Below are 12,624 nucleotides of genomic sequence, written 5' to 3'. Positions count from 1 at the left end.
TCTGCTGTATGTCTCTACACATTACTCTGCTGTATGTACAGTATCTCTGCACATTACCCTGCTGTATGTACATCTGCACCCCACTCTGCTCTATGTACAGTATCTCTGCACATTACTTTGCTGTATGTACAGTAGCTCTGCACATTACTCTGCTGTATGTCTCTACACATTACTCTGCTCTATGTACATCTGCACCCCACTCTGCTCTATGTACAGTATCTCTGCACATTACTTTGCTGTATGTACAGTAGCTCTGCACATTACTCTGCTGTATGTCTCTACACATTACTCTGCTGTATGTACAGTATCTCTGCACAGTACTCTGCTGTATGTCTCTACACATTACTCCTCTGTATGTACAGTATCTCTGCACATTACTCTGATGTATGTCTCTACACATTACTCTGATGTATGTCTCTACACATTACTCTGCTGTATGTACAGTATCTCTGCACATTACTCTGCTGTGCGCTGTCTTTATGTCCGTACTTTTGTTGCAGTCTGAATATACAGGCACATGTATTGGTATTCCATTTTCAGCCTATACCAAATGAGACTCTGAGTCATCAGGTGTTACTAGTCTTCAACACCTGAAGCACATGTGACAGTTTCTGACACCATAAGTTAGTACATCAACCAAGTATAACTGCTACCCAATTACCTCTAAATATATAAAACATTCCTATATAAATTAATGAAAAAATGAATGTGTGAAGGGTGGACCATAATAACCCAGCCCTTGCACTACGACCTTCAATGATCTATTGGTCTTCCCCATTGATTAACCCTTTATCAATCCTACATTTCGAAAGAAATGTGGGAATTTGTTTATGGGGGCTTCATAGTGACCCAGGTGACGAAATATTAAATAAGTTATGGCTTCACAACCATATAGGATATGTGTGGCTGATTCATCTTCTAAGTACCTTTCACAAGTTGGATCATCTGTCAATCCCAGTTTGAGAAGGTGTCCTTTAATGTGGCAGTGTCCTGTAAGTAGTCCTACCACCTACCTTAATTGGTTTCTGTTTAATTTTATACATACTTCGATCTTCTGGCAGAGGGCCCTGGCATAAGTCCCTTTGTCTGAGTCCAGTTACGGATTCTCAATGCATTTTATTTTTTTGTGTGATTTCTGTTCGTCTGGTTCCTGACTGCTTTCTTGGCAACTCAAACTGGTTCAGGTCCTGTGAACGGCTGTTCAAATTCTGCATATGTAACAGAAACTAATGTAATTCATACTTGTGTATGTCTGTTCTTACCAATCAAAATAGTTATTTTGGGGCATTAGTTATAAGGGACGTATACAACGGTTTAATTTCTTATCGTTTGCTTTTGAAAGCAAAGAGTTCCGGCGAGAAACAGATAATTTTGTAGTTTTCACTTCATAAATGTCCGTGTTCACGGTGTCTTAGCTGCGAGTGAAATACGTATCAACGTCAGTATGTTTGACAATCATATCTCTAACGTTAAACTTTTGGTTAATTCGATTAATCGGTAATTACCATATCTTGTTAGATTCCGTGTTATTATGAACTCGTGCGTCTTCTTCACGTGTTGTGTACGTATTTTCCTTACATTTCTGAGTTGTTTTCTTTTACACTGTATTTCTGTGGCTGTATAACAGGCTTATGCAACAGCTTACAGTAATTCGAATTGCTTTGTGACTGATTAATTAAGCCTTAGAAATTATACTGAAAATGTGAGTTCCATAATTCGGCCTGGAAAACCTAATATTAAAAATTTACGCAATGCTACATGTTACACACAATTTGCATATCTATCTTCATTTTTTTTTTTCCAATTAGCTGCTTGTCTTCCTGCAGATTTACTTATGAATGCGTACGTGCTCTAGCCCGATGTGTCTTCAGACCTGCGTCTGTTGAAAGACAGGGGTATCTCGCCTATTGCAGACAACAGGAAAGTCCTCGGATCGAACGTGATGGACACAGGCGTGTCCTTGCAAGGAGCTACCTCATAGCGGGACAGGATTTGGATCAGTCCTGCCTTGACCTGCATCAACCCAAATCGCAATCCTAGTAACAAATGAAAGAAAACAGTTGTAACGGCACTCGAGATAAAATTGACGCAAATAAGGCAACATTCTTTTCAGATCGTAACCATCGGTACGACCTGAAAATAATATACTCAGAATAGGTTTCCTGGAAAACATCAAGTCAAGTCAAGTGACATTGTTACTGACAGTCAGTCAGTCAGTAAGTCTTGGTGTCGAGCCCCATCTGAGGCTCATGACCAGATATGTATTACTCTTTGACAGTTACGGTCTTGTTTTTATGGGGTGCCCTCTCTAACGAGAGGACGGGTCTGCCTTTTGTATATGCTGCTGGCCCTTGCCAGTGCAATATTTCTCGGGTCTGAGTCCCTTGGGACTCGCGACCATATTTTACTGTTCCAGATTTGAGACTTTCCTTTTGTCGCCTCCTACGACTCGCACGGTCACGGTGGAGGTATTCGACCCCACCTCCACACGGAGGGTGTTGGAAAACAACCCTTTCTTCTTTATTATTTATATTTTTAATCTCAATCAATATTTAAAAACTCTACGAATCTCAACTATTAATACGTTATTGCTTAGTAACCTGTTAGCCAAACATATCAGCATTTGCTGTACCGGGAGGCATATCCTTAATAAGGCGACTCTAGAACAGAACAACAGCGGTTTGACTGCTTGTCCTTACCTATGCATACTCTTGGGCCCTCTCCAAACGGAAAATATGTGTAGTTCGGTCGACTCTGTTTCTTCTCGTCTGTGAAACGTTCCGGGTCGAACTTTTCAGGTTCTGGGTAGTACTTAGGGTCATGCTGGATAGCCATTACTGGAATATATACTCCAGTTCCGGCTGGTAGGATCACTGTTCTCTTTCCGGAAGGGTCTGGAAGTTCGTAATCACGGACGCACTTCCGGTCCAGAAATGGGAGCACCGGATACTTCCGCAATATTTCTGTGAAAATGCACGTTACATGGTCAACCATTGTCAGTTACATAAAATATAATCATATCCTACAACCTCCGGTCTAGAAAACCGAGATTAACGGCTGTGGGAATCCGTCGCACTGACCACGCGACGCCCTCTATCCGCAGAAGTTGACACTAACTTCGCTGACAAGCGGCGGTCGCTCGGTCGGTATAGTTCGCTTGTGGACTGAAAGCCACGGATTTCGTTCCCACAGCCATTGCCATAGCTTTTCTAGCTATGCCCTAGACCAGATGGTTTTCTTCTTCTTATCCCTTTCTCAGCAGAACGTGAACCTCCCCTCACTCTCTGCAGCTAAAGAAATTACTATCTAAGTTAATAGCCCAGTCATAATAAACAGCAGGCTTCTTATTTAAGTAACCCCCTCATCAGAATTCTGCGATGTGAATACGTACATATGGACACCTACGTTTTCTTAATGGTGAGAAAAATATTGTCAAGATTCAGGGGTGTCACTATGGACGGGGTAGGGAAGGATGAATGATTTATTGACCACTTGAATACACCACTCGTAACTACACGTAATTACAGCGCTACCGCTGATCTCCACATTTTAAAAATCACCACAGCATCTGCTAATCCATTTCCAGCCTGTTATGTCTTAACCAGCCGTTCCCTGGCAAGAGCTTCTAACGGTAGAAATTCTTCAGCTTCCCGCACTCAGATCCTTCCTTCAAGATTCCAGGTCAGAACTGACTGCACAAATATCAACCTAAGTGGCTGTCCCAGTTCTCTTGTTTATAAGCCTCGGCACGGACCGCGTAGGCAACACCCCGTTTGCCCCGTTGCACGCTTAACCATTGTCTCGGGAACGTGTGTACCGATCCGTTGCTAGAAACCCATTGCATAACACTGTCGTTTATTCGCCTAATGCATTGCTGTTCGCTCTACAATATGAAGATCTGTTCCTACCTTAAGTCACATTCAAGTAAATAGCACATCTGCTTCGAATTCGGAAAGTAAGGGGTTAAATTTAATTCTTTTTAATTCGCTTAGTGGGGGGTGGAGTCCAACTGGGTCCACTCGGCACGGCGACCATTGATTGGCCTATTGTAGCCTGCCCCGGGTGATCATGATGATGGAGAATTTGGTGGAATGAAGATTTGCAGGGGAAACCGAAGTACTCGGAGAAAAGCCGCCCCAGCGCCACCTTCTCCACCACTCCCACTTGACCAGACCCGGGATCGAACCCGGGCCACCGCGGTGGGAAGCCAGCGACTAACCGCTTGAGCTATGGGGCGGCCAAGTGAGGGGTTAATATCGACCAAAATACCCTATCTCCTTGCTGATTAGCTTCGTGATCTCAGTAGTTTTGGGAACATGCTAGGATAGCCAATTGAAACCTGAAATACCGCCTAGATGGTTATGGTGACCATTGTGATTGATTCCATATTGGCATATAGTTCACAAGAATCAGGCGTCCGTCGGAAATAAAATATAAGCTGTTCAGTTCAGATGTGTCGGGCATAGTGACGTAACAGAGGCGAAATCGGGATGTAGCTTACCTGGTTCGAGTCTTGGCTGGGATTAAAGTATTTTTCTCATTCCCTAAAGACGAATCGAGTGACAACTCCTGAAAGGAAGTCACTACGATGGCTTTTCCGGTCCCTTTCTACTGCAGTAACAAAGTTTTGCTTATTTCAATTGAAATGGCTTCTTCAGTGAACTTAAGTCACTGAGCAGAATCTACTGCGTAAAATGAATATAGGTCCTCGGATTTCAACAAATTTCCGAACAACGTGTAACCTGAAGAATGCCGTCTTCTGGAATGTGGTGCAGTGTAGATCTTGTGCGAACCAACGTTTCGGAGGAACATATCGCCTCCATCTTCACGGTATAAAATCCGCGAGAAATGGCCCAGCGTGAGCAGGTGACTAGGAGTCGGTTCACACAAGAACCACACGGCGCCACATCCCAGAAAACGGCATTCTTCACAAAACATGGCTGTGGAAACCGCAAATCCTACAAAGTGTAGCCTCTGTCCAGTCCCTTACCAGAGACCACCATATCGAGGTACGACATCTCCTGCATCCCGTCATACGTCAGTTCTCCGCTGTGTTTGCGCAGCACCTGGGCTATCTCCGTCCTCAGCCTGCGCTGAATGCGTGGTTGCAGTGCAAGCTCGAACAGTGCGAAGCTCATTGTCGTAGCCGACGTCTCGAAGCCCGCAGCCAGAAATGCGAATGCTTGAGCCACAAAGTCATCGCCATCAATTTCTGAAAAACGAAATCATGTGCCCCTAATATCGTCTGTGAAAGCTACTGGTCAGCTTCCATGAGAAATCTGTAGTCTGTGTTGTTAGTTCCTCCTGCTCCAACGGGGTTGCTCACGTTTATGTCTATTTCATTAATGTATCCTAAGTCATTTATAGCCGGTCACTGCTCGCTCGGAAGCCTTGACCGTTGGTTCGAACCCCACACAAGGCATGGATGTTTGATGTGTGTATGCGTTTATTCTGTGTTTCTGTTATCATTTGTTTACGTAGATGCCTTGCGACGAGCTGATCACTCGTCCAAGGAGTCTCACCGTCTGTAACATGATCAATGAAACTGAGAAATCAGCCCTATGCCCCAAAGTGGGAGCGAAGAGGGAGAAAAAAAGTCAGCGATAACAATTTAACAATTTAAATATGCATATAAGATCCAAAACACTCAAAATTAATCCTGTCTATTCATCTTCTTGATTTCAGCAAGATTTCACAGAACAATGACTCTAACCGTGACTCCTAGCATATTTCTATGAGCGGGACGCCTTAGTCAGTAAAATGGCCTGCTATTAATTTGGATATTGGAATTCAATTTCGGTTAGGGACAGAAATTTTTCTTTCGCTATTACCAGGCTGGTTCTGAGGCCCAAACACACTTATAATAAACAGTTTTCTTTCTCCTAGGGCACAGCGCCCAGAACTCGAACTGATGACACATTCCTGCCTCGTTGGAGATATAGAATGCAACAGAACACGCTCTCTGCTTGGATTCTTTGTTCGTTGCTGGTGTCGATACCTTCTGATGCTAAAAACAGTTGTTCTGAGGAGAGTACAGATAATCTCCGCTATATATTTCATTTCAGTGCTTCTCCATTGCAAGTGCGTTGCATTTGTTACTGCTGGGCGCGTTGGCTACGAAAAGCTACAAAATATATCTGTTAGCTTCGACATATCTGTCCCTCCATCCATCTGTCTGTCCGTCGTTATGTAACAACTTGGGAACTACTAAAGAGTTTTCATTAAACATTACTAAAGTATATTTACCTATTCCAATTTTGGTTGATACGCGACAAATATAATAGAAAATTCGTACGAAAACCTGAGCGTATTTCTGCGTGGATCTCGATATTAACTCGCCAAATATTTATCGAAACGAAAAAATGTTGCGATCATGAGTTGTAGAGAAAAATGTAACACATATCTTATACCTCGTACCACTTTTTAGCTTCTCAGTTTTCAAGATGATGAAACGAAAGATATTTCTGTCCTGTGTAATATTATAAATGAAGAACGCCTGGACTGAATTGGCAGTTCCCATCTTCCTTACCTATTTATATTATTTATAAAAGGGCAGCAAGTTTTGGCATTGAAGAACTGAACATCTGGAAACGAATTTGGCAGAAATGTCGGACTGAGGTTACATTTTCCAGCTTATCAAGCAAATGGCGGAACAGCACCGCGTACAGGAAAGGGGACGATCTCTGGACAGCAGTGACGTCACAGCCAAACTTAAAGAACTTACTGAATTTCGGAGAGTCCTTCTGACCATTTTCTGGAGAGTCAGTTTGTGTAATGTGCTTGCCCCTATTTCTCAATTCAATCATGCTATCCAAAAAGTCCTTTCGGTCCATCCCATGTTTCTCCCTGAAAACAAACGGAAGGTACAATAATATTGTCCTAAATACGTCTGCAAAAGAAAATTGTCTATTTATTCTTTCACATAATAGAATGCAATTGTTTAACTAAATTCATATTCTGAATCCATACTGGACTCTAAGTTGCAGCTTATATTTTATTTGAAACCCTATCTTTGAATTCATCCGGATAAATACCTGCCAGACATAAAGCAAGTAGACATAACATAGTAAACATCTTCTGCAGCATCATATTTTAGCAGTGTACTGATTTCGATAAAGTTTGGAATAATACACGTGATTAATTTACTTATTAAGTTGTGGAAATGATTACCAGGAACTTAAAGCTGCACTGAAAACTCCCAACTTATGGGAAATTAAACAGCTCACAGTCCAGTTAGAATACTAGGAAGACATAAAAGGATCGTGTTTTCGGATGTTTTTACCTCTCACGTGCGTAATGTAGTCCTATAAGAGAAAGCATCGCGATACTGAAGACAATCCAACCTCAAGATTTTGAAGACTTCACCGTGTTTTGCCCCCCCCCCCCACCCGTAATGTAAAAAGTTCTTTTTCTAATTCCATCCGTCTTTCTATCAGTATCTGTCCGTATATGTCAATATATGTATGTGTGTATGTACTCGTATACATGAATCTGTGAATATTTCATTGTGCACCTCGCTGGCTCCTCAACTTCGGACAGTTTTATTCATGTTGTGCGTGTAATAGTTTATCTTTCATAATTCGGTGCCCCGTGAACGCGAACATTCTAGCTCCAAAAATAAGGTCAACTCGGTCTGGCCGCAAAGAACATCGCATCGATTTTCTAGAGCGCAGCTCTAGCGGTTTCGACTAAATTTCAGTACTTCATGAATATTATCTCGCTAAATGACACCACATTCTTAGTATCTTCAGGAAAACAAAGTGTGCCCACGGGGCGATCAACCGCAAGATGACGATTTTCTAGAAACCGGTTTTACCGGTCGGAAGAATTTCATTGCTATCGGTTATTCCGTGATCAGCGACAATCCATTTCTCTTCCGACGTATAGTGGTCTAGGTCAGTGTTTGCAGTGCTTTGAACCGATATCTCTGCTTCTAATGATATTTTGAATGTCTCTCATTAATGGATTCTTGAAAACTTTTCAATTGTGAACTTAAGTCATTTGAAGAATACATTCATGAGCTTGCTGCCTGCTTCTGCTGGTTGCTTGCTTGGTTTTTCCTTCGATCCTGAAAATTGAAGTAACAAGCTCCTCCGAAACGTCTGTCTCCAAATTAATCTGCGTTACAACTCAGAAGCCAACGCCGTGAGTATCTCAGATCCAACATGGATACATTTATTTCAGAATAAGGACAGGATGACGGTTCTTGTGAAGAGGCAAAGGAATATCCGGGTTGCATAAGTTTGCGGAGTTTCATCAATAGTTCGGCAAGCATTAGCTTCCTGAGAAGAACTTCGCTCCGTTCAATTGATTTCAAATGCTCTATGCAGAATTGTACCAATGTGGTGAATAGGGAACACTATCGTATTGTTACAAAATGAGTAGAAATCGGCTTTCTCTGCGTTCCATCTCAACCTATCGGTTTGTTAATAATGAAAATTTTAATGTAATGCTAGAATGCGAAGAACTGTATTGTCTTTATTGTACACTCTTCAAGGAGTGAATCCCGTCGTTTTATCACTGTCAATATATAGTATATATATCCGGGGTCCCGCGATAGTGTAGTTGGTTGAGGCACTATGTTATAAGACGGAAGTTCGCGGATCGAATCCCGATGAGGTGGATTTTTTCAATTTATTTAATCCTTCCAGTCGCACTATGGCCCTGGGGTCGACTCAGCCTCTAACGGAAATGAGTACCAGGAATCTTCCCGGGGGTAAAGGGCGGCCGGCGCGTAAGGCTGACAACCTCTCCGCTACCTATGAGCCAACTGTCTAGAAAATGTGGGAACCTCAACATCTCACAACCCTATGGGCCTCCACGGCCTGTTAAAGGGATGCCTTTACTTTGTTTACTTATATATATATCCATACATTGATTTTTACCGTCGACACAACAGATCTACCAAATAATTCGCAATAAAATAATTTAAGTTTATAGAATGTATCGTCTGAAGACGTCTTCATGAAAAGCCGAAACATGTAGCGAAATTATATTTTAACCCAAATAAGCGCACAATTAGTGTGAGCGAATTATCTGGTAGATTTGTTGTGTCGACGGTAAAAACCAATATACCGCATTTACGCATGTATAGGCCGCACATTTTTTGCCCAAAATTCAAGAGGAAAACTGAGGTGCGGCTTATATTCGAAATATTCGAAATCACACTTCATTTAAAAAAATTATATTCATAATTAGTAATACAGAGTGTTCTACTCCTGAAATAATATTCCAAAGAAAATTATTTTTTCTATAATTTCTGTCTGAAAATTGTGCTGCGGCCTATACACGCACGCGGCCTATACATGCGTAAATACGGTATATATAGACTTTATTGTGCACGTTTATATATGAGATTCAATTAGGAATGACCAGCCCTCTCTATAAATCACTTTCCACGAAATGTTGCTAAAAAGACAGAAGGACTCACCTGTACTCCACAGTACTCCACACCGTTCTTCTAATAAAATCGGAAGTCGAGTTATCCACGTACTTCGGCCTGAACAGTTTCGGGAGAGACGACGGAAAGAACGCCATCAGTATGGAAAATTCCTTCATAACTGATGAGCCGAATACATTCCGTAAGTGGTACCTAAACTCGGCGTCGGGGTTCTTGAGCGAATTGCTGTCAATGCCGAAGGCACATGACGCTATCACGTCGGTTGTGAACCTGGCCATCGCCTCTTTCACCTCCACGGAGGATCCTATCAACATCCAGAGATACAGAGAGAACCTCTCCCTTCGAGCACTACATCAAACTTCGGGAAGTGCAAAGAATATCAGGATAGGAAAACAGTGACTGGGCCCTTCGAAGGGATAGTTCAAAACGGTATATACACGTATCAGGAAGATTCTTATAACGCAAGCTACTGGACGGTACACACTATTTCTTTTATTGCTTGTGGGGTGGGACTAAGTCTCTTGTACTGAGGCCACTTCTGGCCTGTTGTACCAGCCCCAGATGATAGGTGAGGGTGATTGTGGAGCAATTGGTGGAATGAAGATTGGCAGAGGTAACCGAAGTACTCGGAAAAAACCCTGCCCCAGCTCTACTTTGTCCACCACAAATCCCACTTCACCAGACCCCGTGAACGAACCCGGGCCGCGCGGTGGGAAGCCAGCGACTAACAGCTTGAGCTATGGAAACGGTACCGATTATGACGACACGCAACATTTCAACTCAGACACCGAATTCAAGATTTCTCACGTATTCGCCATACAAAACCGAATCTCTCTCCTAAAATATAAAAATTGCTATTCCTGCTTTTGGTAAATACTAAGCCTGTGTTTCGTTTTAACTGAGTTCTTCATCATAGCAAATTTTGTGCTAACGCTCCAGTACTTACCAGCCTCGAACCCGATTGTCATGTCACATATATCTGAATAGGTCGGAACCCTGTTCTGCCTTTCAGCAGCGGGCCGCCACGAAATATAATTTATTTATATGAGCTAAGAATCTCAAAGCCGGTCACGGTAGCTGCGCTGTCTAAGGCATGGACTGTGTCCGCTCGCTCAGACGCTGGGATCGTGGGTTCGAATCGCACTTGGGAGCATGGTTGTTTGGCATGTGTATGCCTTTATTCTGTGTTTGTGTTGTCCTGTGTTTAGGTAGCGGCCTTGCGACGGGCTGATCACTCGTCCAAGGAGTCCTAACGTCTGTGAAAAATGATTACGGAACTGAGTAAGTGGCCTGGGCCCTGAATGGACTGGAAGAGATTTTGAAAAATAAAACACAGATATCCTGTATTTTCTGGATCACATGGACCGCCTCTGTGGTCTAGTGGTCAGAGTTCCTGGCTACAGATCCATAGGTTCCGTGTTCGATTCCCGGCGCTACCAGATTTTCTGAGAAGTAGTGGGTCTCGAACGGGGTTCACTTAGCCTCGTGAAGATAACTGAGGAGCTATTTCAAGTAAAGAGCGGCTCCGGTCTAGAAAACCGGCCGTGGGGGTTCGTTGCGCTGACCACGTGACACTCTCTGTCCGCAAAAGTTGGAACTAACTTCGCCGACAAGCGACGGTCGCTCGGTCGGTATAGTTTGCTTGCTGACTGCAGGCCACGAAGTTTGTTTTTTGTTTGCTTTCTGGATCAGGTACAACTACTGTGCCAAAATAAATTATTTCAATGTGTCCGTTTCAAAGAAACATACAAATATATTTCATGTTTAAAAAAACAATTAGTGTACTTACAGTTCTGCATATGTGGTAGTTCGTGATCAAGTAACTACCTTACGATTACGAAGAGTATGCGGCTTACCGTTAGCGGTGGCTCTGTCGAGATAATCATCAAGTTCCTCGGCGCATTTCTTCACCAAGTAGAACATCTTCTTCATCTTACCCGACGTAAAAACGGGAGTCAAGTTTACTCTGATATGGCGCCAGCGTTGCCCCTTCAGTGTGAACATTGTTTTCCCAAATAAGGGGTCTACCACTTCGTTAAAAGTGATGACGCGATCGGCGAAGTTTTGTGAGTCCTTCACCAGAATATTCTTTACAAGTTCCAAATCACGGATCAGCAAACTCGGCTGATCGAATGAGAATAAACCAACATAGGGTACGTCCTTGTATTCATCATAGATCTTCTGGAGATGGTGCCCTATACCGATCTTTTGGAACACCAGTTCCTTGAGATTGCCCACAAATGGCGTGGGTTTTAAGTAAGGGATACCACGTTTCTTCCAGAAGTTGAAATTTCTAGTGAAATAAAGGTAGACGCCAGTAAAGGCAGCTGTAAAAATAGCTATGATACTGAGTGTTACTGACTCGAACAGCAGAACCATTCTTGAGAAGAAATGCAATATGTTGTCTGAAGATTTATTTCGTGATCAAATTAGAATCTTAGTTCTCAGAGAAATTGTATTCCAAATTGAAACATTAGTGTTTCACTGTAGGAGCGTTGCAGTGTCTCTCTTATTCAGAATTTGTTATTTTTAGATTGCTCTTCTCTGGTAATTCGATTTGAAGATAGTTTATTTTCCCTCGAATCAGAAGTAATTCTAGAATATGTGCGAAGTACAGCCAGATGCTGCAGAATCTGTTGTACAGTGAATACTAAATGTGTCCTGTAGGCTGCGATGTGAAAATCGGCGAAACATTAAGCATAAAAACTTTTACAAATTAATAGTCACAAAAAATTAACTGCCTCATTAAGTATAATTACAGCAGTAAGACTCGACACGAACGTTCGGAGTTATTTTTTTAAATATAACCGACATATGTAACATGATTCAATAGGATTCTGTACGTCGTGTTTTAAATTTTAAGTATCCGAAAATATTTTAGAAATACGTACCTAGACGATGCAAAGAAATGGATCAGCAGCTCCTAATGAAGAAGTAATATTTGTCAATATTTCTGTGGTCCAGTATCGTCAATGTATGGGATGAACGAAGTTTAATTGTACTTACAACTCCGTGGCTTTAGTCCGCAAGCGAACTATACCGACCGAGCGACCGCCGCTTGCCGGCGAAGTTAGTGCCAACTTTAGAGAGTGTCACGTGTTCAGCGCAACGGATCTCCATGCCCGTTAATCTCGGTTTTCTAGACCGGAGCCGCTATTTCCTTGAAATAACTCCTAAATTATCTTCACGAGGCTGAGTAAATCCCGTTCCAGACCCACTACTTC

General features: G+C 42.4%; 1 protein-coding gene across 1 annotated transcript; it reads right to left on the bottom strand.

The window, feature by feature from the left end:
* LOC111866927 (cytochrome P450 6j1) lies at positions 1-12,055 on the bottom strand. Its single transcript, XM_023856304.2, has 6 exons — positions 11,257-12,055; positions 9,431-9,704; positions 6,725-6,846; positions 4,991-5,212; positions 2,700-2,963; positions 1-2,036 (listed from the first exon to the last, which is right to left on the bottom strand). The coding sequence occupies exons 1-6, from the start codon at positions 11,777-11,779 to the stop codon at positions 1,852-1,854; spliced, it is 1,590 nt and encodes a 529-aa protein (XP_023712072.1). The 5' UTR covers positions 11,780-12,055; the 3' UTR covers positions 1-1,851.
* Positions 12,056-12,624: the final 569 nt, after the last annotated feature.

The sequence above is a fragment of the Cryptotermes secundus genome, unplaced genomic scaffold, assembly GCF_002891405.2.
Source record: "Cryptotermes secundus unplaced genomic scaffold, Csec_1.0 scaffold899, whole genome shotgun sequence".
In the NCBI taxonomy this organism is placed as follows: Eukaryota; Metazoa; Arthropoda; class Insecta; order Blattodea; family Kalotermitidae; genus Cryptotermes; species Cryptotermes secundus.
This window is presented reverse-complemented; position numbering and strand designations above follow the sequence as displayed.

Bases quoted from the DNA above. Each gene is read 5' to 3' on its own strand.
- LOC111866927 (XM_023856304.2), bottom strand. From the start codon at position 11,779: ATGGTTCTGCTGTTCGAGTCAGTAACACTCAGTATCATAGCTATTTTT. The intron at 9,705-11,256 runs GTAAGCCGCATA...GGATGTTGATAG, and splicing joins CGACAGAGCCACCGCTAACG to GATCCTCCGTGGAGGTGAAA. The intron at 2,037-2,699 runs GTAAGGACAAGC...ATTTGTTACTAG, and splicing joins GGGCCCAAGAGTATGCATAG to GATTGCGATTTGGGTTGATG.